At 36.8% G+C, this 24,737-nt stretch overlaps 2 protein-coding genes across 6 annotated transcripts in view; one reads left to right on the top strand and one right to left on the bottom strand.

Moving 5' to 3' along the window:
* The window catches only part of RPAP2 (RNA polymerase II associated protein 2), a 33,630-nt gene extending 26,989 nt beyond the window's left edge, over window positions 1–6,641 (bottom strand). Inside the window, exons 1-6 of one of the 2 annotated variants that reach the window (XM_058029884.1) lie at window positions 6,546–6,641; window positions 5,657–5,702; window positions 4,809–4,923; window positions 4,039–4,137; window positions 2,923–2,988; window positions 1,612–1,700 (exon numbers count right to left, since the gene is read on the bottom strand). In XM_058029884.1, coding sequence (XP_057885867.1) covers window positions 1,612–1,700; window positions 2,923–2,988; window positions 4,039–4,137; window positions 4,809–4,923; window positions 5,657–5,702; window positions 6,546–6,594 — 464 coding nt within the window. In that variant the 5' untranslated portion in view covers window positions 6,595–6,641. The remainder of the gene's footprint in view (window positions 1–1,611; window positions 1,701–2,922; window positions 2,989–4,038; window positions 4,138–4,808; window positions 4,924–5,656; window positions 5,703–6,545) is intronic. The other variant, XM_058029883.1, reaches the window with a different exon arrangement.
* Window positions 6,628–24,734, top strand: GLMN (glomulin, FKBP associated protein). 4 transcript variants are annotated; one of them, XM_058029880.1, is made up of 20 exons: window positions 6,628–6,685; window positions 6,980–7,088; window positions 8,332–8,455; window positions 8,919–9,044; window positions 10,423–10,542; window positions 11,566–11,674; window positions 12,852–13,098; window positions 13,569–13,668; window positions 14,689–14,876; window positions 15,324–15,377; window positions 16,167–16,197; window positions 16,553–16,642; window positions 17,186–17,227; window positions 17,320–17,393; window positions 17,707–17,791; window positions 18,565–18,674; window positions 19,785–19,848; window positions 21,895–22,018; window positions 23,407–23,489; window positions 23,621–24,733. In XM_058029880.1, exons 3-20 carry the CDS (start codon window positions 8,390–8,392, stop codon window positions 23,726–23,728), a joined length of 1,821 nt encoding a protein of 606 aa, XP_057885863.1. In that variant the 5' UTR covers window positions 6,628–6,685; window positions 6,980–7,088; window positions 8,332–8,389; the 3' UTR covers window positions 23,729–24,733. The 4 variants fall into 4 exon arrangements, with proteins under 4 accessions (XP_057885863.1, XP_057885865.1, XP_057885862.1 ...); XM_058029882.1 differs by lacking the exon at window positions 6,628–6,685 and adding an exon at window positions 6,727–6,768 and having other exon boundaries at window positions 18,568–18,674; window positions 23,621–24,734; XM_058029879.1 differs by lacking the exon at window positions 6,628–6,685 and adding an exon at window positions 6,727–6,768.
* Window positions 24,735–24,737: the final 3 nt, after the last annotated feature.

The following is a 24,737-nucleotide window of genomic DNA, read 5'->3' on the forward strand; positions in this document are numbered from 1 at the left end:
TCCTCTGTTCAAAGCAGATCACCCTTTGATCTCTTCTTCAAACAAGAGAACATGCCAAGATCCTCATAGATCATAAGGTTCCTACAGTAAGGACAATTCTGGGCTATTTATAGGAAAATGTTCCAAATAATGTAAAAATATGACTATTCATGATATTTTTACTTATTTTAAATTTTACTTTGTTAAAAATAAGGCTGTCAAGTTATATATTTTTCAAAGAAAACGGTTTTCAAAGGTTTCCAGAAACAGAAATATTACTAAATAAATTCTGACGAGTTTCTTTCCAAAGCCCTACTTGCAATTAATCTACTTCAGTTATGAGGCAGCATGACAGTCTTATTCCTCTCATCCAATACCAAATGTTAAAAATCTAATGTATCCTGTGACTGAAATAAAACCTCTTAAACAGACACTAAATGCAAGTCAGTGCACCACTCATATCAATAAACATAATTTGGAAAGTAAAGGTGATAACACAGGGTGATTTAAATTATTAGCTCCATATAATTCTTCTTTGGAGTTTTAAGTTGAGGTTGTAGTCTTTTCTGTCAAAGGAATTTCAACTATTCTACCGTGTCAGTGTGTGCACATATATGTGGTTGTGTAAAGAGGTGTAGCTAGCCAAGAACTATCTGGGAGTTTGCTGGTTTGGTTTTTTGAAAAGATCATCTCCCCACCACCAACCCAGAATCAATAATTAACTATGTCAGGCATAAAAGAACTATCCATTTTTGATGTGAAGAATAAAGGGAGATTTTAGAAACACTTTTCCTGACAATAGCAAAACATTACCTAAAAAGCACTGGTATACTTAAACATTTAATGAAGAGTCTAGTTTTACCTACTAGAACACCTCAGATCTGATGAGGCTGCTCTAAAGCTCTTCTCTCATTGACCATATATTTCATATGACAGATATAACTCCAGCTGGTTTCTTTTGTTGAAAGCCAGGGACTATGAGAAGCAGCATCTTGGAGAATGAAAGCTGAGTAAATTTGCTGAACAGTCTCTATGCCAGTCTTTGTTGTTCAACAGTGACACCCATTGGCTCCACTGAATATTTGCACGCCCCTGTTTCCTAAGCTGGGAACATGGACTGCATACACTGTTCCAAAATGTGTATTGCAGGAAGAACAAGACACAGGCAATCAGAAATTTAGACTGGATAAAAAACCTCTTCATGTTACAGACTGCTTTCAGATGCAAACATTCACTGTCTAAGCTTAAGATCAATGCCAAGTGCTGTGCTAAAATTAGAAAATCTCTTGTAACAGAGTAAGATTATTCCAACCTGTTTGTAAAAATTCAATCCCAGTCAGTCCACTTTAAAGTTAATAGGAGTTAACTATTATTTTTGACTAGTCAGCCCTCTAAACTAACATGGCCATGTCTGCTAAGTAGATGAGAGTAGTACTGAACCATGCCAATTTCTGTAACCCATACAGCTACAACACTTCTAAAACAAACACCATGCTAAGCTAACATGTTAACATCAGCTACCTCTGCTTCAGACAAATCATTTTGATGTGCTGCAGCTCTTAATTACCACTGCAGATGCATAGAGAAATAATATTCTCAAAAGGTGCAATGAATGTGTAAGATTATACTTACTTTTCCTCTTCTCTCATCCACACTGGACTTTTGGAAATTTGAGCTTCAAAATATTTAGATGCTCTATAGCAAAAGTTGCTGCAAAAGCACTGGCAATGAGAGAAAGCAAGAAAACATTACTAAGGCCAACTTTAATACATAGAAAGGTACAACAGTAATTTCTTTTAATGCCTGTAAGATTAAGTACCAATACTTGTTTCTTTTCAAGCCTATGGCCAGGTTTTCAGTTCATCTGAGAAACCCAACCTATCAAATAGGTCTAACCCATTCCACACAAGCCACAATTAGCTGCTTCTTTCTTCCCCATTTTTCTGCTTTCTGCACTTTTATTACACACTGAGAAGCAAACCAGTGTTGGATTCTATATAACAATAATTTTAAAAAGCCCCAACAAACCAAACTTTTTAAAGAGGAACCCATAACCCAATATGCTGTTCATACAGTTTGAAAGACATATACAATAAAATTCAGATGTCTAATAATGAAAATTTTTCTTAGCAACAGAACCTGCTATTTTGCAATAATTAGAACACCTAAAAATTTGCAGCATCTTTGAAAACCAGATTTGCAAACTTGCATCACAAGGGAAGAACACAAATCATCCCACTTCTTGTTCGAGTCTTGCCTGATTGCTTATGAAAGCAATTCCTAAAATTTTGTGTATCCCAGATTTTTAATCAGAGGAAAGGAATGCATACTAGTGACACTGAAGAAATGTGTTCTGTAACTGGAAACATTTATGTTACAGTTTAGTGTCTATGTGCCTTAGGTGACTGTGTATCCTGTGAAATGGCAAAGATGACTTTTATGCAACCACCTGTGAATATACTTCCAGAAACACTTTGTGAAGAGTTAGGTTTTATGTTGAAAAGTCTTCAAAAAAGAAACCTAAACGTTCCCCTAAAAAGAACACTAAAGGACATGTAAGATGTAACTTGTGCTACATTACTGCAGACTTCAGTGGTTGAAAAGGATGTGCACTTTGATCCTACTAAAGCTCACTGACTATGCTGGAGCAAAATAAAGAACACTTCACAAATGCCTTTAACAGATCAGCTGTGCCACATTCAAACACCTATCCAAGTAAAACTTTCCATCTTATGTTTAAACTTAGAAAACCATGTATTTTGTCTCAAAGATATCATGTAGGAAGTGAAATGCACAAAAAATTTCAACAGTTTGTGAAAATTATTTTCATAAGAACCAAACCTATTTGCCTCTGAATCAAGCCACCATATGAATGCTGTTACAAAATGCATTTCTGATGTCGCCACCATTAAACACATCCTAGAAATACACTTCTTACCATACCTTTCTTTCAGTGATATCATAAACTCTGTTCGTTTTTGTTGAGATTCTGTACTTCTGCTTTGGCACCTAAAATAAATAGTTTCATCAGCAACATTGTCAGTTCCATCATGAGTACAGAGAAATCTTCATTCTTAATTCACATATTTGGGTATGTGCAATATATTCTGTTTAACAGAACTGCATAATACAACCACCTTTTCTCTCAACTCTTCTGATGTTGCACCTTCTCAGATGTAAGAATGGCAGTTTATCTTTAATCATATACATCTCATTAATCAGTAAAAGGCAGCTCCACAGCCATAAGAAAACCAGTGCTGAACATAAAACAATGGAGCTGCCATGGCAAAGCTTTCCTCATGTGTAAGTGCTGAGCATTTACAGACAGGTCCTTCCTTAATCCAGATCTATTTATATGCACGTGAGACTGAACTGTCAGACCCCCACAACCACCCAGACAAACCCAGAGGAACTTATGCAAACTGTAACAGTTTTGAAATGAACATCTAAGCAAATAGATGAAGTCCAAAACAGTAAATTGTTTTGTACATGAGCAGAATGTTTTCAGATAAGCACATGTAGCACTGGTATTACATCACAGGTTATCTAACTGACCTCTGAGTTCTACTTTTGCTCTCACACATCACACCTAAAGAGGGGTGACTTTCATATTGCCACAGTTTACATACATTTTCATAACAGATATATATGCATTCACATAATAATATCCCTGCACTGTATTGTTTTTTCACTTCAATCCTTCTCATAGACATCTGTTGCTACACTGACAGAAGAACAAGATTTCTAAGTTTTTCCATTCACAAAGGAAGGCCATGAAGTCACAACTCTTTCATCTCTATCCCTGTCAGAACAGATCCACACATTGTGATTCTGATCATACAGTAACTGATTCTGTCATACAAGAACTGCCCTCTACTGATCAAATTTCACCTTTCACTTCAGAAAGGTTATACTGAAATGGAATTATATAATGCCTGGCTCCTTACTTGACAGTAATCTGTGCTTAATATTCTAAGTTTAATATTAAAAAGAAACTGCAAGAGAATAAAAATTGTGAAAAGTTTCCTTTGATAACAGCACGAAGGAAAAGCAACTTACATTTTCCAGCTTATTGTGACATAGAGGATAACCACACAGTTTGATGATAGATCGCTCATCAACAACATCTTTATAGTGAGATGGAGTAATACATTTTCCCTAAAATGACAAGAAATGGTTCAACAATAGACACTGAAAAACTTGCCAGTTTTGTACTCAAAACATCTCTTAAGCATATAGATATCTAAAATTTTATAACAGTTATCCATTAAGTTTAATAAACAACAAAGTAGAAAAGATAAAAGGGCAAAGAGAGAAGGAAAAGAGACCTGGGCATTTCTTTTTTACATATACAAAAAACCTTCACAGTTTTGCCTCTAGTGTGGCACCTATTTCTGTAATTTTCCTCTATTTACATGTTTGGTACACCTATTAATCAGCCTATTTACAACCTTAACAAGAATAATCATCATACCATTTCAGCAAAACTCTGCTGCCAGATAACTGTGGTGCTTTATAGAGACTTTGTGTACATTTACAGATGGTATGATGTGAACCTAAATTTTTACAGCTCATCTGTCAGTCCAGAACAACAGAGGTATAAACAAAGGCTGTGAGAAAAGAATGAGGATTCATTAATGTACACAGTCCTGCAAAACTAGGGCATGTTTTCACTGCAGAGCCCTTAAAAATATGGAAACTGTTACCACAGCTGGTAAAAGACGGAATCAATGGTTTGGCTATTTCAAACTGCAGCAAATTGTTCCAAAAACTTTTTTTAAAAGTATTACACAAAGATACAAAACAGTATAAAAACTTGCAACACCTACACAATTTAGAAGGAACTCTTCAGTAATGTCCTCTTCCAGGAGCTGCTCAACAATAGACAATGCTTTTTTCTCACATTCAATCTTGTGTCTCAGTGCAGCCTCCAGAGCTGCTTTCCTGTAACAGAACAGACACGGAATGATACAGAGGGCAGACTCCATAAACAATTTTCTAATAATATTTTTATCTTTTTTTCTGAAATACAGCTTATATTTTTCTGTATCACACCATGTTGGCCAAACAAGTAACAAGTAACTGGACTAGTAATTCTGTTACAACTACAAAGGGTTATATATTTTATATTGGTTTGCTTTATTTGCTGGTCAAGAAAAGTATTGACTCTTACTATATTGCAATATGTTCCCAAATTTTCTTGCAAGAGGGAAATCCAGAACTGGCTGGACAAAGAACCTGGGACAATTTATGGAGTGCTGTCAGGAAAACAGGAACTGGGTAAGACATGAAGAATGGGAAGAAAAAAAGAACTAGGACATGACTGTGAGGTTACAAATTAAAGGTAGGAATAAAATTAACAAATGTCTCCTCCTGAGTGTTTTTTGATGTAAATAATTATAAATGGCAGGTATGGAAAGAAGTTAAGACAACAAAAAGCAAGCAATACAATTTTGGACATCAGATTACAAACTTTATTACACAATGCTCAGATATGCATGCGGTTAGAAGCTACACAGCATCACTCCAAACATGTCCTACATGATGTTGATGCTGGTGATTTACTGAAATTCATTGTGGTACTCTGAGAAAGCAAAGCCTCTGCAGTACACAGACTGTAATTCCAAAGTGAGATAAAACAACACAAATATCACATACTGTTCCTCAGAAATTATACCTTTGAGCAGCATCTTCATTTTTCTGAGCAGCTGAATGCTTATTTCCTAGAAATCAAATATACAAATTAGTGTACTTTCTTAACAGTGGAAGATGTTGGAACGTGAAAAATATTAAAACCTCTAAACTGTAAGCACAACCAAGATAATTTCTTAGTAATTATTATTGCTTTTGATGGCTGTGATTTCAGTAAGCTGGTATGCAACAACCATTTAGATACACTTTTTAAAGTGCGAAAAGAGACAGGCCCAACTTGCATCGTACTTTAATTCACCACGTTCTGTATACAAAAAAAAAGGGGAAAAAATTCTGAAAAAATTTTGTGCCCGCCACACCCCCCGTGTCTCTTTACCCCGCTGGTAAAGCCCAGGTTTACCCCGGCCGTCCCCAGAGCTGCCCCACCGCAGAGCTTTGCTCCAGGCCAGCTCCACCGCCGGCACCTGACACGGAGCCGCTATTGCCGCTCTCGGAGCCGCCCAGGACGGCCCCTGACCCAGCTCCCGACCCGCTGTCCCGAGCAGCCGCTCCCCCACGACAAGGGCAACAGCAGGGGAGACACCGCGCTGTCACCCTGGGAAGGACGCAGCGCTCCGGGCAGGGCTCAGCGCTGTGACCGCTCAGCTGCACGGCCGCCATCACAACCCGTCCCCGCCGCTCCGAGCGGGCCGGGACGGGCCGGCCCCTCCCGGCCTTGCCTCGTCCGGCCCGTCCCTCATCACGGCTCCGCACTCGGCCCGGCACAGGCCCACAGAGCCGACCTCGGCCGGTTCGCCGCTCCCCTCGGCACGGCAGCTTGGGCGAGCCCGCCACAGTGCCAGTCTGGGGGCACAGGAAGAGCCCAAAGCGCCAGGCGGGGGGAGCGGGGGCTGCCGCGCGATCCCGGCGCCCACCTGCGCGCCGCCGCCGGGGCTTGCCCGTCCCGGCGGCCATCATCGCCATCAGCGCTGCTCCGCCCGCCGACCTCTCACCCGGGGCGGAGCCGGGAGAGGCGGCAGCGCGGAGCTGAGGGGTTCCTCTGGCAGGGGCTGAGGTGAGGTGAGGTCAGGTGGTGTCGCTCTCGGTGCCGGAGGGGCGGCAGCGCGGAGCTGAGGGGTTCCTCTGGCAGGGGCTGAGGTGAGGTGGAGCTGAGGGGTTCCTGTGGCAGGGGCTGAGGTGAGGCGGTTCGGTGCCTTTGTGGCTTTTCATTCGGCCGTGTGTTTACAGGCTGAGGCTGGCAGCCTTTTCGTCCCAGCCTGGGTGTTTTGCCACCCAGAGAAAGGGTCGGGATATCTGTTTATTAGGAGGGAATTTGGTGAGTATTAATAGAACGTTTCACATGATTCAGATGCTGTCCACTTGCCGCTGAAACCTCCTAAAAGATTCAGCTGGAAACCGGATTAAGTATTAAGGCCGGAGACCATCTGCGAGCCCTGTCAGTAAATCCCTGCAGCACGGTGGGTGCTTGGGGCGCTTTCCAGGCTGTAAGTACATTGTGAAGTTACTGAGGGCTGAAAATGCAACAGTACTGGTGTTCGAAAGTATGTTAAATTATTTTGGTGGGATTAGTAACATTCTGTAAAATGAAAAGATTAAATAATACAACGTGTGGTAAGAAAGTATGTGGTAATGATCTGGGTAAAATGACCGGCTAGAAAGGATACGTTTCAGTGACATACAGATGTCAGAATGGGCCGTGAAGAATAGAAAGTGAGTTGTTTATTCTTTGAATAAGAAAGTTACACACAGATGCCTTTTAAGCTTTTGTGAGTTGTCCCCTTTTATGAGCATCTAGATAGGTTCTTTATCTGTGTATTGTCTTGTGTAGGTGCGCTGGTGTTTGGCCAGTGTCAGCCCACCACATTCAGTCAAACATAAGAAGAAAGGCTGAGGACATTGCATGGAGACACCTGTGTTTTGATGAATAGTTATCTAATTAACCAAATGTAGGGGTAATTGGCAGTCATAGTGGTCATATAACCAGGTTTAGGCCCATGGCATTACTTAAAACCATAAAGATTATGACTGCTGCTATGGTATATCATATAGGATAACCAGGCTTGATTGCATTTGTAATTCATGGTCCTGGCTACTTAAAACTTGGTATGTACTTGACATTACTCAAGTGTTATAACTTTGTTGTTTTTAGCAAGAAAGTTTTAAATGTTAATACCTAGAGGTAAAAAGTCATTGAACTAGTCCAACCTAGACACTAGAAAAAAATAAATGAAACTACACATGTAATCTTCACTGGACTGTTGCTACAAACTGGCATGGTGTTTGGATCAGTGCCTTCACATTGCAGATATTGGGTTAGTGTGTTCCAGTCAGGGCTGAGCAGAAGCCCCTCTGGTCAGAGTAGTCACAGAAAATGTAGTGTGTCATGGGTGTGCACACTTGGTGTGCAGTGAGCCCAGACTTGCTCTGTGTTAGCTGCATTTTCCATGTATGTGTCACTGAAACCTTCACGCTTCTTAAGATGACCCAGATAGTACTTGAAAAATTGTTTCCCGTTACATAGAATGCAGGTTGTTTCCTGTCTGTAATTCTGTCTCCTGCAAATATGGGGAGTAGAATAATATAGCATATACTTTGTAAAAAAAGAGTTTTCCCTTATTCTAATTATGTAGTCTTAATATTTGTCTAGGTTGTTCTTATTCCTCCATTAACATTTTTCATGGTAATGTGATTATTTTTCAGCCTCTGTTTTAAGTTCGTGTGATATAATACTGCCCTCTTTAATTTATAATAAATTTTCATGCCAGAAGAACACAGTCAAACTGTAATGGCAGTTGATGAACTTCAAGCCATAATACAAAGATGTGTAAGTAGTTTTCTTTCCTTAGAAGTAACAAGTGTCAGTAGTGTGATTTCTTTTCATATATTAGAATTAAAGCCAAAATGACCTCAAAAGACAAGTCAGTTGTTGGTAGAACTCTTCATGGGGCAGCTGAGTTCAGCCTCCATGTTTCATTGACTTCTCTGTGGTGCTTATCCCAAGAAGCTTGGTTATTTCTGCTTCTTGGAGATGGAAGTGTTCTTGTACCTAGGAACAAAAGCTGGTAGTTGTAGAAACCACATCTTCCAAAGAGAATGCTGTAATCTAGACTTAGTGCTATTGAAATACTGCTTTGTCTTGTGTAGTAACTTGGTAGCTTTTTTAATATGTGGAAAATGTATAAAAGTTACAATGATACTACATTTAATTTTGAAATGAAAGCATGGATTTTCTTACTTCTTAATTGACTTTGAAAGTATGGAGTTAAACATTCATATTTTCTTTCTAGCAAATTCTGGAAGAAGCTGATTTCAAAGGAGAAGATTTTAATCTGTTTCAGGTAGCAGGTCAGAAGTGTTTGGAAGATGGATATGCAGCTCAGTTATTAGAAGTAATTCAAAATGAGAAAAACAAGGTGAATTTAAGTTTGCACTACATATTAGTGTTTATTAACATCATTAATATAAAACTGCTTATTAAGAAGGAAAAGCTACTTTCTCTGTGGAGCAAGGCTGTACATATGAATAGCTAATGGGTTGCTCTGTGTTAAGTGCACATAATTCTGTATTCAGGTAGCTCACAGAAACCCAAGTCATGGTAATCTTAATAAAGCCATTAATAACTCCTCTGTGAGTGAAGCAGAGGGAAAAGAAAGCAGAAAAGCATAATGAGGAGAAACAGACAGTGTCCCACTTGCACAGGACAGGGATTTCAGGTGGTGTACTGGGTCTGGATGGCATGGGGTTGGCTTTCTTCATGGCAGCCTGCATGGTGCTGTGTTTTGGATTTGTGACCAAAAAGGTGCTGATAATACACCAGTGCTGATCAGTGCTTGTGCAGCATCAAGGCCTTCTCCCTTTCTCATTCTGCCCCCAGTGAGCAGAGAATTTGGGAGGAGGCACAGCTGGACAGCTGACCCAAAGCAGTGAGGTGCTCCAAACCATACAACACCGTGCTCAGCAGTAAAGACACGTGGGTAGGGACCCATTCCAAAGCAGCCGTTGTTTGCAGGCTGGCTGGGCATTGGTCTCCTCATGGGAGATGATCTGCATCATTGCCCATCATTCCCTGCTGTATTTTGTGTTTCACTTATTACATTGGCCTTATCTCATCTCTGGAGTTCCTCTGTTTTGCTCTTTTGACTCTGGCCCTGATCCCACTGAGGGACAAGAGCAAGCCAGCAGCTGAGGGTGGCTTCATTGCTGTTGGGGGTCAGCCTACCACAAATGGATATAGCAATACTGGCCAATTACAGGAGCCAGCTAGGCTGATGCTAATTTGAAATACTAATGTCTGTGGGCACCAGGAATGCTGAGACAATATACCAAATTGAGCAGAGATAAATAGGAAGTTCAGAAAGAAAGTGAAGGGTAGAATATTTTAGCAATGTTACATGGAGTTCATAATCTATTACAGGGAGTTCACAGTCTGGTTTTGAATTTTGTGAGTTTGGAGTAACAACTGAAAGCCTCAATCTCCTCATAAATAATTTGTCCAAATGTTCTTTTAGCACAACTCCTCTGCTCAGACCCATTTTAAATGTATTGTCATGGACATGTAGAAGTATTGACATGTCAATAATTAGAAGAAAACTATACAAAATTTGTGTTTATAGGTATGGGCAGAGGACACAATGTGTGTCAAATTATGGTAACAGTTGCCAAATATTCAATGACAGTGATAGTTTTAACCAGGACATTGATCTGTTGTTGCTTTTGGTCTTTATGTATACAATCTTTCTGGGTTTAAAAGAAATCCAGTTTTGGTTTATTCTCTGAATATCTGTTTTTTAGGTTATCATCAAGAATATGGGTTGGAATCTCATTTCTCCTCTTGTTAGATGTATTTTTATGTATAAACAAGAGGATGATAAGCGAGAACACTGCCTGAGGATACTGGATCAGTTGGCACAGGTATGGTTTTGAAATACATGATTATGATACAACAATGTTAGGGAAGTTCTCCACAAAAAGGGGTTCAAGATCATTAATCCATGAAGCTAATACACCAAAGGCCAATTACACAAACATGTTTGTACAATTTGATTCTGACAATATTTGCATAATGAATCTACATTACTACTTGGGTAAGCTGCTCTTAGTTTAACATTCCCTCACCTCAGTTTAAAGGTGCAGAGAATTCTGAATTCATGGTGCATGTTCAGTGGGTAGGGCTCTTTGTTTGGAAGTGGTAGGCTCAGCATCAGAGGTGTGGTTTTCATATGAAAATGAGCTAAGTTGATCTGAAGGACACAATCTTACCTGATTTAGCTAGCTTGAGTAAAACTTACAGTACATTGCTAAATGTCTTTTCTAGTATCTAATTCAAGGTCTCTCCCTTCACGTTCTCTCTTTAGTTGTTTCAAAACTGTGCTGCAGGACCTTGCCATTTTCCACTTATCTCTGTCTGAATAGTATTTATTGTTCTCTATTTTATGATTCACTCAGAAAAGTCTTTTCCTTAAATCCTTCACCCTTCCTCAATATGAGAATCATTACCTGATGATTCTGATGGAGTAGGAGCAGAAAAATGTTTTAACCTGTAAGAGACTCATTCTCTTTCATTTATGCACTCCGAAAGCAACTTGCAAACTTTATAGCTTGAGTTAAATTCACACTCAAATTCTACTTCTCTCTCTGCTCCAAAGAATTACTTTGCAAAGGTACTCTGAGGTTTTTCAGCCCATTCAAATCAGGTTTAGTGTCAGTTTTTACTCTTATATGTTTTCAGGTCATATGAAAGTGTCATACAGGTATGCTCTACAGTAGATGTTAATTGTAGGCATGTACTTACTGTTTCGTATTTGTTTTCTTAAATCTTATCTTGGATGTTCAGATCTTCTCTCTCAACATTCAGGAACTTCTGTATTCCATGTTAATTATTTTTTGGAGTATGACCACGGTTATTTAAAAATATGCATTGTTCCTCTCTTGCAGCTCTGCAATCCAAAGGAACTTTTTTTGGGTTTACTTGAGCAGATTGAGCAGACCTCTGGAGAGCAAGTGTGTCAAACTGTCATGTTATTGCTTCAGCCTTTGCAGACAGGTGGGATTCAGTTTATCATGTGATTTCTGAATTAAATTATTTTCTCATTTATTTATAAATTTAGTTTAGCCATTGCTGGAATGGTTTCAGAATAAATCCATCCTGAAAAGCTTTACAGTGTATTATATTCTGCAAAATAACACAAGGTATACATTTCATACTTATATTGGCCTGTTAGAAAAAAAAATTAGATGAAACTAATAGCATCAATTGAAAAAGCAATATTCAGCTATTTGTCATCATTTACAAGAATGTGGTCCTATGGCAGTTATATTTAGAGGTGTAAAGCACTCCTACTGTTGTTGCAGAAATAGGGAATCACATAGATTCGTGAAATTCTTCATTATCTGACTTTTAAAACATGCAATTCTATTTTTTATAGTCTAAAACTGTAATTTTGACTGAAGCATGTTGAAATACTTTATTGGTGAGGGGGGAATGTTATTCTGGCTCACACATGAAAATTAAAATGTTGGGTTTGGCCAGTCTCTAAGTAGGTAACAAGCAGTACATTCTGTTTTATTATAGAGGTGAAATGAAATGTTGTGTATCAAGTAGAAGACTGATTGTAGCAATCTCCAGGATATGTTATTGTATTGTTAGAATTTAACAAGAGAAGTGTGTAATTTTTTTGGGTAGCCATTCTGCAATTAGTCTGCACTGATCCAGTTAAATGGAGAGCCTCTGGTGCTGCTTCCTCAGCCTGGGAGAGTGTCTGTTATTTTTGCCATGGAGTAAAAACCAGGGTCAGTTCTCAGCAGAAAAACTGGGCTATTGTCTCTAGTTTTGCTAAGCACAAAAGGAGTCAAGTACTAAATGCATTTTCTGGGTCAAATATGTATCATTTCACTTAGCCTAGTTCTAGAAAACATTGTTTTAGTTCTCATCCTGCTGCTGTGGAGAAAGGAAGAACATTGAAATGTGTGCCAGATTTAATATTTGTTATTTGCAAATACATGGCCATGGTAACTACAGTATATTAAATTAAGTGATGATGTTTAGTCTTCCTGGATTTGCTTATGTGATTTCAGGTGACAGTCCCTCTCCTTCCCTGAAAACAAAATGTTTTCTTTCCTAGTCACGTTGTTTTTCTTCATGTTTTCCTCTACTAAGTAAATAATAACTTAATGTCTCAAAATGTTATCTCTTCTTTTCCCCTTTTTTATTTTTTCCCCAGTGCTTTTGAAGCTTCAGAACAAGAAGGCCTACTCAGTGGGTTTGTCATTGGCCATGATTATGAATCAGCTCACTCCCTTACCTGTACCTTATACAAAACAACAAATACAAGAAGATAAACTTGGTCTCTGTCAATGTTGCAATGCAGTGGTGGACTTTGCTAAACCTTTTGTGAGTGAAGTTGTTAAAAATATGGAAAAGTCATCAGAATACAATGACATGGAGCTGAAAGAAGAATTAATAAAATTGTGAGCATTTTATGTTTGTCCTATATATTCCTGTAACTTAACAAAATGAATAGTAGGCATTTATTACATAGGTAGCAAATAAATAATCTTTTAGTGTTTTACAATGCTGCCAACATATATCTAACTAATGTGGTATTTTGATAAAGAACCCTAAACAGATCTTATATATTCATGCTTTCTATTTAGTAGAGGGAAATGGTAAAATGGAAATTAGTTGCTGCATTGTGAAGCTGAGTTGGTATTCCTCTGTTCCTCAAATTTCCAACAGTGAGAACAATCATAGTCTGGAGGTGAAATCTAAATAAAGCTTCTACAGGAGATGTTGGGTTTTTATTTTTTTATTCTCCTTGGAGTACCTTGAAGAGCAGCAGCTGATATGAGTATAGGCATTATTCTTGGTTATCAATGACACTATCATAGTCTGTATTTATGACTGTACTGGTGATTTATTCCACCCCTTTCTTTTCCAGCTGTATGCAAAGCCTGAAATACCCATTATTGGCAGCTCAGCTTGAGCACCTGGAGGGCATTGAGGAACATCCTTTTCGGCAGTTTGCCACTGAAATTACTGTGAGTGCAGTGGAAATGGATTACAGTGTGTGCAGAGCCAGTGGTCCAGTCCACCACTGCCTGTAGTTGTTCTAGTGCTCATTTCCATTTCTGTATTGGTTAGTGGGGTGGCTTAATGGGCTGTGTAAGGTATATCCTGCCTTTCCTGTTGGGCACAGTCTGAAGCCATGTTTTTAATGTTACTTAGAAATTACCTTCTCTTCTTTTCTCAGTAAACTTCTGTTTATGGCTTTAGGTAGTGAGAGCTGAAGCTAAGGTCAGTAAGTCATGCTTAGACTGTATGACATCGTGCATAATCCTAATTTTCCAAAATGTGCCATCCTGGATGTTGGGTTTGGACAACTCCAGAATAGTGAGCTGACCTTGATCTCCCCGTTTCTCTGTAATATGTTCAAGAGGAGTTACATTATGTCCTCAGCCACAGGGAGGGTGTGAGGGAGTAACCCCTGTAGTATTTCTGATTTAAAAATGTTAGGGGTTCCTTGTGTTGTGCATCATGAGAAAGAAAGGCCATACAAAGCAAATCTAACTTTAAATCAGGGCTTGCCTGTAGCAGCTAAATGTTGTGTTCCATATTGATTAGTGAGAAAAAACCCAAATACTGAGTTTTCTGTGATCTGAAAACCACAGAGATTTTATAATATAATGTTTTCATGAATTTGTTGTTACTCAATGTTAGCACTGGGGATAAGGGAGCTGAACTAGGAATTTACAGTTGGTCTTCATTCTCTCTTTTGCTAACTTCTGTGTGCTTGACTTTGCTATCTTAGTAACATTTTTCTAACACTAGTTATTTTTCCTCCAGGATTTTTTGTGTGTGTTTGTACATATATCATAAATACCACATGTTTGTATTAGTTAATATACTACAAACATACAATTTATATATTACAAGCATTTATATTAATTTATATGCATGCTGTACAAGAGAATGTATGTAAATACAGTTAGAGCTTTAAAACTTAATTGACATACAGTTATTTTAAAGGCAACTATAGGAAATCTGTTTTCATTTTTTAGGACATTTTGTGTAATATGGGAGAATTGATACCATTAGTGTTTGTACATCATAAAGGCAAAAGTCCACACTGGGAGAATCAGGAGTTTGCAGACATAGAGCGAAAGAATTCTGCTGATTCTTTGGCATGTCTGTCATACCTGATGTTTGTTCAGCATTTTGGTGTTGAATGCTTTCCAGTGGTTTTTAGGTAAGAACTATTCTTTCTTGCTCATTGTACGTCTGTACTTTGAAGACTCTTTCTGAATGGAAGAGAACTTTATTTGTGAATAGTTATGAATGAAAACTGTGTTTCAGTAGTGTTAATTTTATGTCAACATTTGAGCATTTATATTTTATGTAACTTATGTTTCATAAAGAACAAACTCCTGCAGATTAGTCTACTGTAGTTTAATTTTAGATGAACTGTCCTTTAAAAGAAACTACTATGATTAGTCACGTGCTGAAAATTAATGTGCATTAATTGTTCATTTACATATCTATAGACAGTTTCCCCTTAAGAGTTCTTAACAGTGATTTGACTTACAATTTTTTGTCTATTTAAAAATCAATAATTTTAGAAAGAGATTTTTATTTTTTAAAATATATTAATTATGTGCAAATGTATATGGCTTATGCATGGATTCTTCTCTTCTAGTCCTTCATACCTTCTGCTGTGCAATATGACACATATTGAAGTGCTGCTGAAAAGGTAGAGTTTGCAGGTCTAGATAGTGAGTGTGATCTTTTACAGTAACTCATTAAAAAAATTTGAAATATTGATAAGTTCAGAGGAGCTTTATAAACTTGAGTATTAAAATGGCAAGTTTCACTACAAGATATCTTCTCTTACTAAGAAGCAGAAGTTGTCTAAACATTTATGTATTGTTTATATTTTGTATTGTGATACCATTTTTAGAAACTTTATTCTGAAAATGTAAAATTTGTAGTTTAAACACATGCAGAATAATTAGAGTGTATACTTACTTGCCCTTCTATAACAATTATTACTAAAGGCAACTATTGTGAAATTATTATTTGGATGTATTCTGACATGATATGCAAAATGATTAAAGGTCAGGCTTTCTAAAGGAAACCAAACTTTACTATATATTGTGATTATTTCACCTTTCATAAGCAGCAGTGTTACCAAATGGCTTGCAGCACTGCTATGGAAGGCAAGTTTCCTATTCTGACTGTTTATAATTTAATTTTCTTTGGTAATCAGTGTCTCAATACCTGTGGGAAATGACACTGCTTTTGAGCAGGTATAAATACTGAGGGGAAAAAAGTAATTTTTGACTGTGAAGAGATGAGTCTAATGTTCAATTTCTCATCAGCAAGTTTATTCCAAAAATATTTGGGAAGAGTAACAAAGATCCTATATTTAAAAAATGGAATTAAAATTGTTGAGGGACAAGTTCTTGTTAACCTCTGTTCTTCTATTTCTTCTGAAATAACAGCTGTCTTTTTCACAATTTAATCTGATTTTTTTTTCTAGAACAGAAGAATCTGTATTATCTAAAGGACTTGTAAGTTGTTTTTTAAAATTTTTAAATTTTTGATGTTACAATGTTTTATTTTTTCAGTTTGAGGAACGGTAAAACTTCTGTTTGTCCTTCTAGGAGAGGTATAAATGATAGTTCAGATAATAGTTTCAGAAATATTTTGAGGCTTAAGTATTTTTCAGTCATACAAATACCTGTATTTATTGAACTTTACAGTCCTGCATAAATGTTTAAGTTACAGCTTTCACTTATAATTGCAGCTGCTTATCTGAATGAGTATTTCTGAGTGAAGGCTGTTTTAGCCATGAAATGTTAAGCTGATAGTGTTCTGTATATGTGCATACTGTTGACATCTTTCTTTTCTTTTCCACACCTGCAGGATCTGTTTGAGAGCTGTTTATTGAGAATGGAAGATAACAGCCTTCTCCATCACTATTTAGAACTCAGAGGCTTTATTAATGTACCTCAGGTAATAAAAAGCAGCATACAGGAGTCTTCAAAGTTTGATTAGAAATCATGCCTAGCTGTCCTCTGGGTGTTTGAGAAGAGGCATCCTACTGGACCTTTACACACCTGTGCTCTTAAATTGAAACCTTCAGTGTCTTGCTGTACAGAATTGTCTTTGCTACCTGCTGCAGCATGAAGTTCAGTGACAATTCCAACACACCCAGTGGATGTGCAGGTCACTGAAGGTGCAGGTGGGCACAGATTTAGGTGAAAGGTGGTGCTTGCTCATTTTTGTCTCCTCCTTGCCAGCCTTGGCTACGTTCTTACCTGCCCTGCAACCAGCAGCTCAGGAATAGTGTTCTTGCAGATCAGCCCTGGGATTCTGACTGCTGAAGAAAGCATGAATTTCTCTGATGAGAATCTTCTATTCCCTGGACATTCCCAATGTTCTGTGGGGTTTTTGTTTGGTTTGTTTTTTTAAAGTCTTGAGTAGATTATTATGTTACATCACACTGACTATAATCTGTATGTAATTATAAATTGTGTTTCCTTTTTCTGACTGCAGGATTTGGTGAAAATTATGACCCTTTGTCCCATGGAGCATATGGTATGTTAAGTGGCCTACAGAATCAGTTGGATTCTGAATGCTGAGTTAATTTTTTTTTTAGAATTCATCTGAAATGTCTCTGTTTTCTTTAGAGAAAGAAGAGTTTAAATGTTTTGCAGTTGTTCATAGACAAGTTTGATACAGAAGGAAAATACACATTATTCAGGTAAGCATCCAAGCACCAAAGGCAGTTTGTGTAATCTCAGCCCTAGTGCATCTTAATTGTATCAATACATTGATCTCTGACAGAATTTCCATCTGATTTGCACATTAATTTTACTATGTTAATACTTTGATAAATCATGAATTTCAATTGTCTCTTATAAAATTAGCTGTCTTATGTAAGCCAGTGTTTAAAGGTTACATAGTCATACTGTTCTTCTGTGGTAAAACTCCCACTTAGCTCAAAACTTAGATAACATTCACTAACTCTAGGAGCAGCTTTAAAGAGACAATATCTTTGTTTTGTTTGTTTGAAGGTGTTTACTGAAGACAAGCAACCATGCTGGTGTGGAAGGATACATTATTAAAAATATAAAGGATCAGATTCACTTAGCATTAACGGTGAGGCTGTTACCAATAAAAACCAAGTTGTCTTCTCAAAATTCTGTCAGTATGATATTGAGAAAATGTCTACAGCTTAAACTTCTAGTGGTACATTAAAAAAAATGCACTTTGAAAAGACACATAAGATTAGAAAATTTTTTTAAAACCATTACTTTTGCTTTTTCTGTTCATGCATATTTAGGTTACAATTTTACAGTTGTATTTTTAATTGCAGTATCTTATTGTATTTTTCTAAGAAGTTACTACCTTTTCTGTGCTTGAAAATACATTTCTCTCTTAAAGTGAAACTGCTCAGTACATTGTTTTATCCCCGCAGTTCCTCATTTTTAAAATATAATTCAAATATTACAGTTCAGATAGAATTATTAATTTTTTCTTTGCTTTTATGATGACAGTCAGCATTTTATTATGAGTGCTTTGCAAATGATAAATCCATCAGGAAGAGCTGGGCTAGATCAAAGCCATTTTAATCTCATATTTTATAATGATTATACCAGAAAGTTGGGAAAATTAATTAAAACTATATTATTAACTTTCTACTATACAGTTTCAGAATTCTCTTACTACGTTTCTTCCATTTCTTTCCTGGCTGACAAAAAAATTTAAAATTATGAAGAGGCTGTTTTGTGTACTTCACTCACATGTCAATATTAGAAAACATTTCTTACAGGTTTGATTTTTTTAAACATTTCTGTTTTATGCAAGTTATTGTTACAGTATTTAAGAGCTAAATTTTGTACTCAGCTGAACTTTTTGTATTTTTTTTTCAGAAGGAGTATGACAACATTTGGTTTACAGGACATCACCTGATCTCCCTTTTAGATTTAGTACTTTCACTTCCAGAAGGTGCTGAGACTGATCTTCTGCAAAACTCAGACAGGTGAGTTGGAATCACAGTTACAAGCTTTTCTTCTTTCTTCATTATGAAAAAAGACTTTAAACTACCTTACTACAGTGATGTATGCTGCCATGTAATTAATGAGGTGACAGCATCAATGTATTTTAAGGTTTTGCAACTAGAAATGGAAAGGGTCACTTATTTTAACCAGCTCTGTGTAGAAGAATGTCACAATGCCATTACATTAATTTTTAACAATAAAAAAGGATGTTCTCCTCCATTCCCCAGGGGTGCAAGAGTTCAGATGTGAAATGACATAACTAATGGGTAAAGCATTATTTCCTCAGGAATGTGTGGTTTGTCAGCTCTCTGCAGAAGCAGCTGAAGGAATAAAAGCAATGGGGTGTGGTGGCTGATATCATACAGGGCAATAATAATTAGATGCAACCTATGGTGCAAAGCATGTTTGAGGCAGTTTCACAGATTGCTACTGGGAATCTAGAATCTCATGAATAAGATTACAGATCCATCTGAACAGTAAATAATTGCATTAAAAAAAACTCAAACAACTGAAATGTGTCTGAAAAATCTTGTGTATGTAGGGTAGGTCTTCCTGTATGATAAGTACTATGATGCTGCTTGTGCTTGTAAATCAGTGGGGAGATAATGTCCAGATGGACACATACCTGCTTAAAGAGCCTAGAAGTATGATGGTTAACTGTACTTGTTATCTGGAAAAAAACAATTCATAATCTTAAAAGTATGGTAAAACAAAAGCAAAAAAAAAAAAAAGTACATTCAAAAGTAAAAATTCAGTACAGTAATAAAGAAAATTGTCACACTAGTTTTAAATCAACTTTGGATCACTAGTGATATATATTATAAATCCTGTGATAAGGTTCTGTCTCTTGAGAGGACTCTTTCCCTCACAATCACCAGCCCTCTGCAATCTGATGGCAGTTTCAGTTTTACTTGCTAAGTGTGAGCTGTAGTATGGACATCACTACACACGATGCTCTAGGTGGAGCTGTACTGCTCAAAGATGGGGGGTTGCTTTTTGTACAGATGGGTTCTCCATACCAGCATGTCTGGCTGATGGACAATTAAAATTACAGTCCTGGTAAGAGGTATCTGTGTGTTTGTAATTCACAGGGTTATGGCATCACTGAATCTGCTGAGGTACTTGGTCATTAAGGATTGTGAAAGTGACAATCAGGTACGTACTATTTGATTTGAAAGTGATTGATTAGCTGAGAGATGGATTCACATGAACACTCTTATCCCTAATTAAAAAAAATGTGGGTTTTGCATTTTTGTTTGCAATGGTTGGTTCCCCAGAAGTGATGCTTTTATTAAGACATCAGGAAATACATGATATGGTGCTTTGTTTTGATGAAATTGTTTGCATAGATACTGTTCCTATAAAGAAATTAATCCTTTTACTCTGCCTGTTGAACTGATCTGTCTCCATAACAATAGAGTATGTCACCACAAAATCACATACCCAACACTTATTCCCACATGAAAAAATAGTTATTTTTGCTTATTTATTTGCTGGTATCCCTCAAACCACCAACTGGATATCTTTATAGCAATAATAACACAATAATATCATTTATTGTTTTCTAAAATACAGAAAAAAATTCTGATCTACTTTTAGACTAATTTGAAAATTTATCTAGGAATAAATTTTGTAAGTACCCAATAATGTTACTAATCTAATTAGAATAACAGTGAAATAACTAGTACTGATTGCTGAAACTGTAATGAAAATGAAAAGCAAAAATAGCTTTCAGTGGGTGCATTTCTAATTTACTATTTATTTAGTTATTTTACTATTTATTTACTAGTTAATATTGGTAAACTGTATCTGTTTGTCATATTTAAGGGGTGATTACTATTTAAGTACTCATAGTGGTCTCCTCAGTTAGATGTAAATACATGGCTTTGTAAGAAAAGTAAGAATTCCTCTTTTATTATTAATAAAAAACTACACATAGTAGCACTCAGCTGCTCTAACAGTGCTGTCTAGTACCTGGCAAAAAGAATGTCCATACAGTTTGAGGAAAAAATAGCATCACATCTTCTGAAGATTTTCCCTTAAATTTAGCCTCTGTCAGTTCTTCTTGACTTCTTCCCTGTCTCTCTTCATGCAGTGCAAGTGAGGCAGAAAGAAAATGCCTCCTTCCATGTCAGTTCAGATATTTGGATTGCTGTGTAGCAAGCATTTTCATTAATAAATTTTAAAAATAAGTCTTTTTCTAGAAAGTTCCTTTTTTAAGCCACATTCTGGTGGAAGTAATTACTGTTCTTGTTTGAACTGCTAGCTGTGTCATCTAGTATTAAAAATTACTGAATTTTCCACTGTTGTTGGTGGATTCACTGTATTTAAAATAGAAAATTCTTATTTTTATTGTCCTTATTCTGCCCTCTGAGGATACTGCCTGAAGAAAGGAGTTATATAAATGGCTCCTATATACAAAGCAGCCTTTATGTCTTTGGATTTGTTTCCTTCTACAGCAGTTTGTAGCAAACCCAAGCTTATTTTCCTCTCTGTAACCCTGAACAGCCTTGGTTTTGAGCATCTTTCCCTTGCACCTCCTGCTTCCTGAATGCCATTATTGTAACTCCTTTCTGCCCATGTCAAACTGGGAGAATTTTGTTGTTGCTGTGGCTGCTGTGCTGAAGGATGGGAGAGTAGCATATCCAGTAACATTCCTACTTTTAAAATGCAATATAGACAATTGGGAAGCATGATATTTATCACAACTTTCATTTAATTCAGGAATGTTAATTTAAATATTTGTTCTGTTTTACTGCTGAATTATCTGAGAGGAGCCTACATATGCCAGTTACTTGCTATAGAGATTCTAGCCTGAGGAAGGGCCTAGAACCTCCCCTCCAACACATCCAGATTCTTTCAGCTTTGCTTACAGGAACAAGCTGAAAATGTGCATTTCCATTGCTGTAGTTACCAGCCTACACACTAAGTCCTCCCTACCTTCCAATAACCTTTTTTTTTTTTTTTTTGACTGCTTCATCAGCCAATCAACAAATAATGTAGGGGAGAGGAAGAGGAGCTGAAATACCCAGCACAATGCTGCTCATGCTTCAATGCATCACTCTGAATGATTTTTTTCTCTTTTCCTCCCTGCACAGAAGTATATGTTATAAAGACTAGTCAAAAAACTTGTGCTCAAAGCTTAGTATTGCAATGCTTCACTGAAACTGGTTTGTAACCTTCTCTGTTCTGTTTGACTAGACTGGTGTATGGACCACACTTGGCAAGATAGAGCAGAATTTCTTAAAACCACTGCGTGTAGGACTCAATATGTCAAAAGCACATTATGAAGCAGAAATTAAAAATAAGAAGGAAAACAGAAAAGGTCAGTTTTTGTTGGTTTTTTATTCTTAGTGTTGTTCATATCTAGAAACTTTGGTAATCCTTTGGAAATGAGGAACTGGTGAATGCTGCATAGATCAAGTTTTATTTAACTGTTGCCACTATTCCAAATTTCAAATAATAATTCAGTAGTTGCTGAATTAAAAATTTTCATAATTGGTCAGAAAAATCTGAACTTACCTGTCATCACATTTGTAAATCTTATGGAAACTTGATAGGACTGTCACATGAAGACCTTCAGAACTTGTTCTGCATTTATACTTTTGATTTTAATGTTACAAAGGAGAAACTAAGTTTCTCTGAATGCATAACCCTTAGGTTTCAAACCAGGTGTGGGAGGGTTAACAAAAGAAAAAATAAGTCACAGTGCTCTCTAAAGCCTGAAGCATTACATTCATTTTTTAAAATACATTATTTTTTTTATCTGACACACAGAATCAGATTCTGCTCTGGGTTAAGCAGGCACGTTGCATGGGGCACAAGAGCTGTAGCTGCTTTAGGCATTCTCTCTGTATGTCACATCCTCTGTTCCTTGTGGTCTCCAGTATAATTAAGATAGCCCAAGGAATTTGTGTCTGCTACTAAAAATGTCAATATAGCTTTTTGCCTCTAGTCCTATCCTCTTCCATTGCAAACTATGTACTTATAAGGCAAAGAAAGGGACTTTTTTCCTCAAGACAACCTGTGGATATCTCTCTAAAGGGAATCCTTCAAAATTAATCAGGAAGCTTTTTTCTTAAGTCCCTCTTACAGTTCTCTAGCCTTTGACAAAACATAAAGAAATTTGAGTTTGGGAGAGAACATCTAAATTGTAACAGTAAATTGTTTAGCTTTCTGCCCTTGTGTTCAATCTTTGTAAGCATTACATTGAATTTCAAATATGTGGTCTGAATGTAAGAAGTTTTTCCCTTATTTTTCAGACCTGTCCTTGTAGTTTAGCCTGCTGCAAGTAATCTGTCTGAAACAGAGAGGCCTGCAGCCTTTTCTTAATAAAATAAGTATTTAATGTCTGGATTCATTTAGTCAAGCTAAAGAACTCCTACTATCTCCCTGGATGTGGAAATACTAAAAATGTATCAAAACTGGGCCAGATAACATTTTATTCTTCATTTTGAAGAGCATGTGAGCTCTATAAAATTAGTTCCAGTTGCAGATCTTGCCTGTTTAGTAATGTAGGAATGTGTGTTATACAAAGTATAAAGATATCACCCAACTCCAGTTGCCTTCCTTTTAAGGTTCAGCACCCTCTGTCATGTGTTTTGTCAATCCCTGGATTTCTGTTCTTAACAATTGCTGTCATGAAATGCTGATATTTTAAATATTCTTTTAATTCTAAGGGTCATGTTGGTTTCTTCATGTTTTCTTCTACAGAGGCACACAGTTCTAACACAGTTTGCTCTGTAACTGTTGGTGGGGAAAAGATGCCTGCCATGACTACTGGAATGCAGCTTCAAGTGAGTGTGCACTTCCCTTCGGTCACTCAGAAGTACTGACTTTTTTTTTTCCAATGTGGAGACAAAAGTAAATGTAAAATGTATAAAAAAAACCCTAATAAAAATAACACTCATCTTTCTTGTCATTTCAGGTTTTACACTCAGCTCTCTTCACATTTGACTTAATAGAAAGTGTTCTAGCTCGGGTAGAAGAACTCATTGAAGTGAAAACAAAAGCTGTAATGGATGAGAATAGCTAAGGCAGCTGAAGTGTTTGAATTAACATCCTCCTGACAGGATCACTGGACTGAGACTCCAGTTGCAGGGGAGGCTCTGGCCCTGTAAAGAGGAGCAGTTTAGAGGGGCCTCCAGAAGAACTGCAAATGCTGCTCTTCAGAAGTCTCATTGCTGTTTTTTTTTTTCTTTTGCTCTTATTGCATGTGATTTGGAGATATGGTCTGTTTACTCCTCCTCAGAATTTGATGCTTTTTCTTAAGTTTAGAAACTAAAAAAACAAACCAGGTGTGTTCCTCTCTGTGGCAAGGAGGTATGGTTAGGCATTTATTTTTTTTAATTTTCAGAATTTGTTGGGTAATAGTTGCTGACTGGAGTCGTGAATTACAAAGATTTTTATCAAGTGACTGAAGAACCATTAATTCAAAAGCCCTGATTAAGCAAAAGGTATTTTTATTAGCACATTTTAATGTTGACAAACAAGCTTCTCTATTTGCAGACAGGACTATAAGGTACAGATAACTAACACTATAGAATATACTATGTATAGATAGTACAAACCCTGTGGCAAAGGAAACCAGGTTTAAAGAAAAACAACCTTGGGCCAAATAAGATGTAAGAACTTAGTAACATAACAGATAACACTTATGTTTAAAAGCAGTGTAAGGTTGCATACATACAGCTGTTGTTTTTAGGGATGTCTGTATTTTGGAATTGTTTTAATCATCCTTATCTTTAATTGTACAGCTTTCTTTAAAATACAGTATTTTTTTTGGGAATTATTAATAAACAGATGAGCCTCTAAGGTCAGAACCAAGTTAAAAATAAGGATGACTTTCCTATAGTGCAGCTAAACCACTTTTTTCCCTCTCTAGAAAGCACATTTGGTATCAAGTATGCTATTTTTCATTGTATAGCTATTTAATATGAATTTTCATGCCAAATGCATATGTTGTATGTAGTCTTTTGAAATGTAACTATATTTTAAAGAACATTCTATATTTTGTTTAAAATGTAGACACTCTATTTATGAAT

This window comes from Melospiza georgiana, chromosome 9, assembly GCF_028018845.1.
Source record: "Melospiza georgiana isolate bMelGeo1 chromosome 9, bMelGeo1.pri, whole genome shotgun sequence".
NCBI lineage: Eukaryota > Metazoa > Chordata > Aves > Passeriformes > Passerellidae > Melospiza > Melospiza georgiana.

Excerpts from the sequence above, each read along its gene's own strand:
- GLMN (XM_058029880.1), top strand. The coding sequence starts at position 8,390 with ATGCCAGAAGAACACAGTCAAACTGTAATGGCAGTTGATGAACTTCAA. Across the intron at positions 19,849-21,894 it reads ATTGTGAAAGTGACAATCAG|ACTGGTGTATGGACCACACT; the intron begins GTACGTACTATT and ends CTGTTTGACTAG. Across the intron at positions 23,490-23,620 it reads CTACTGGAATGCAGCTTCAA|GTTTTACACTCAGCTCTCTT; the intron begins GTGAGTGTGCAC and ends TTGTCATTTCAG.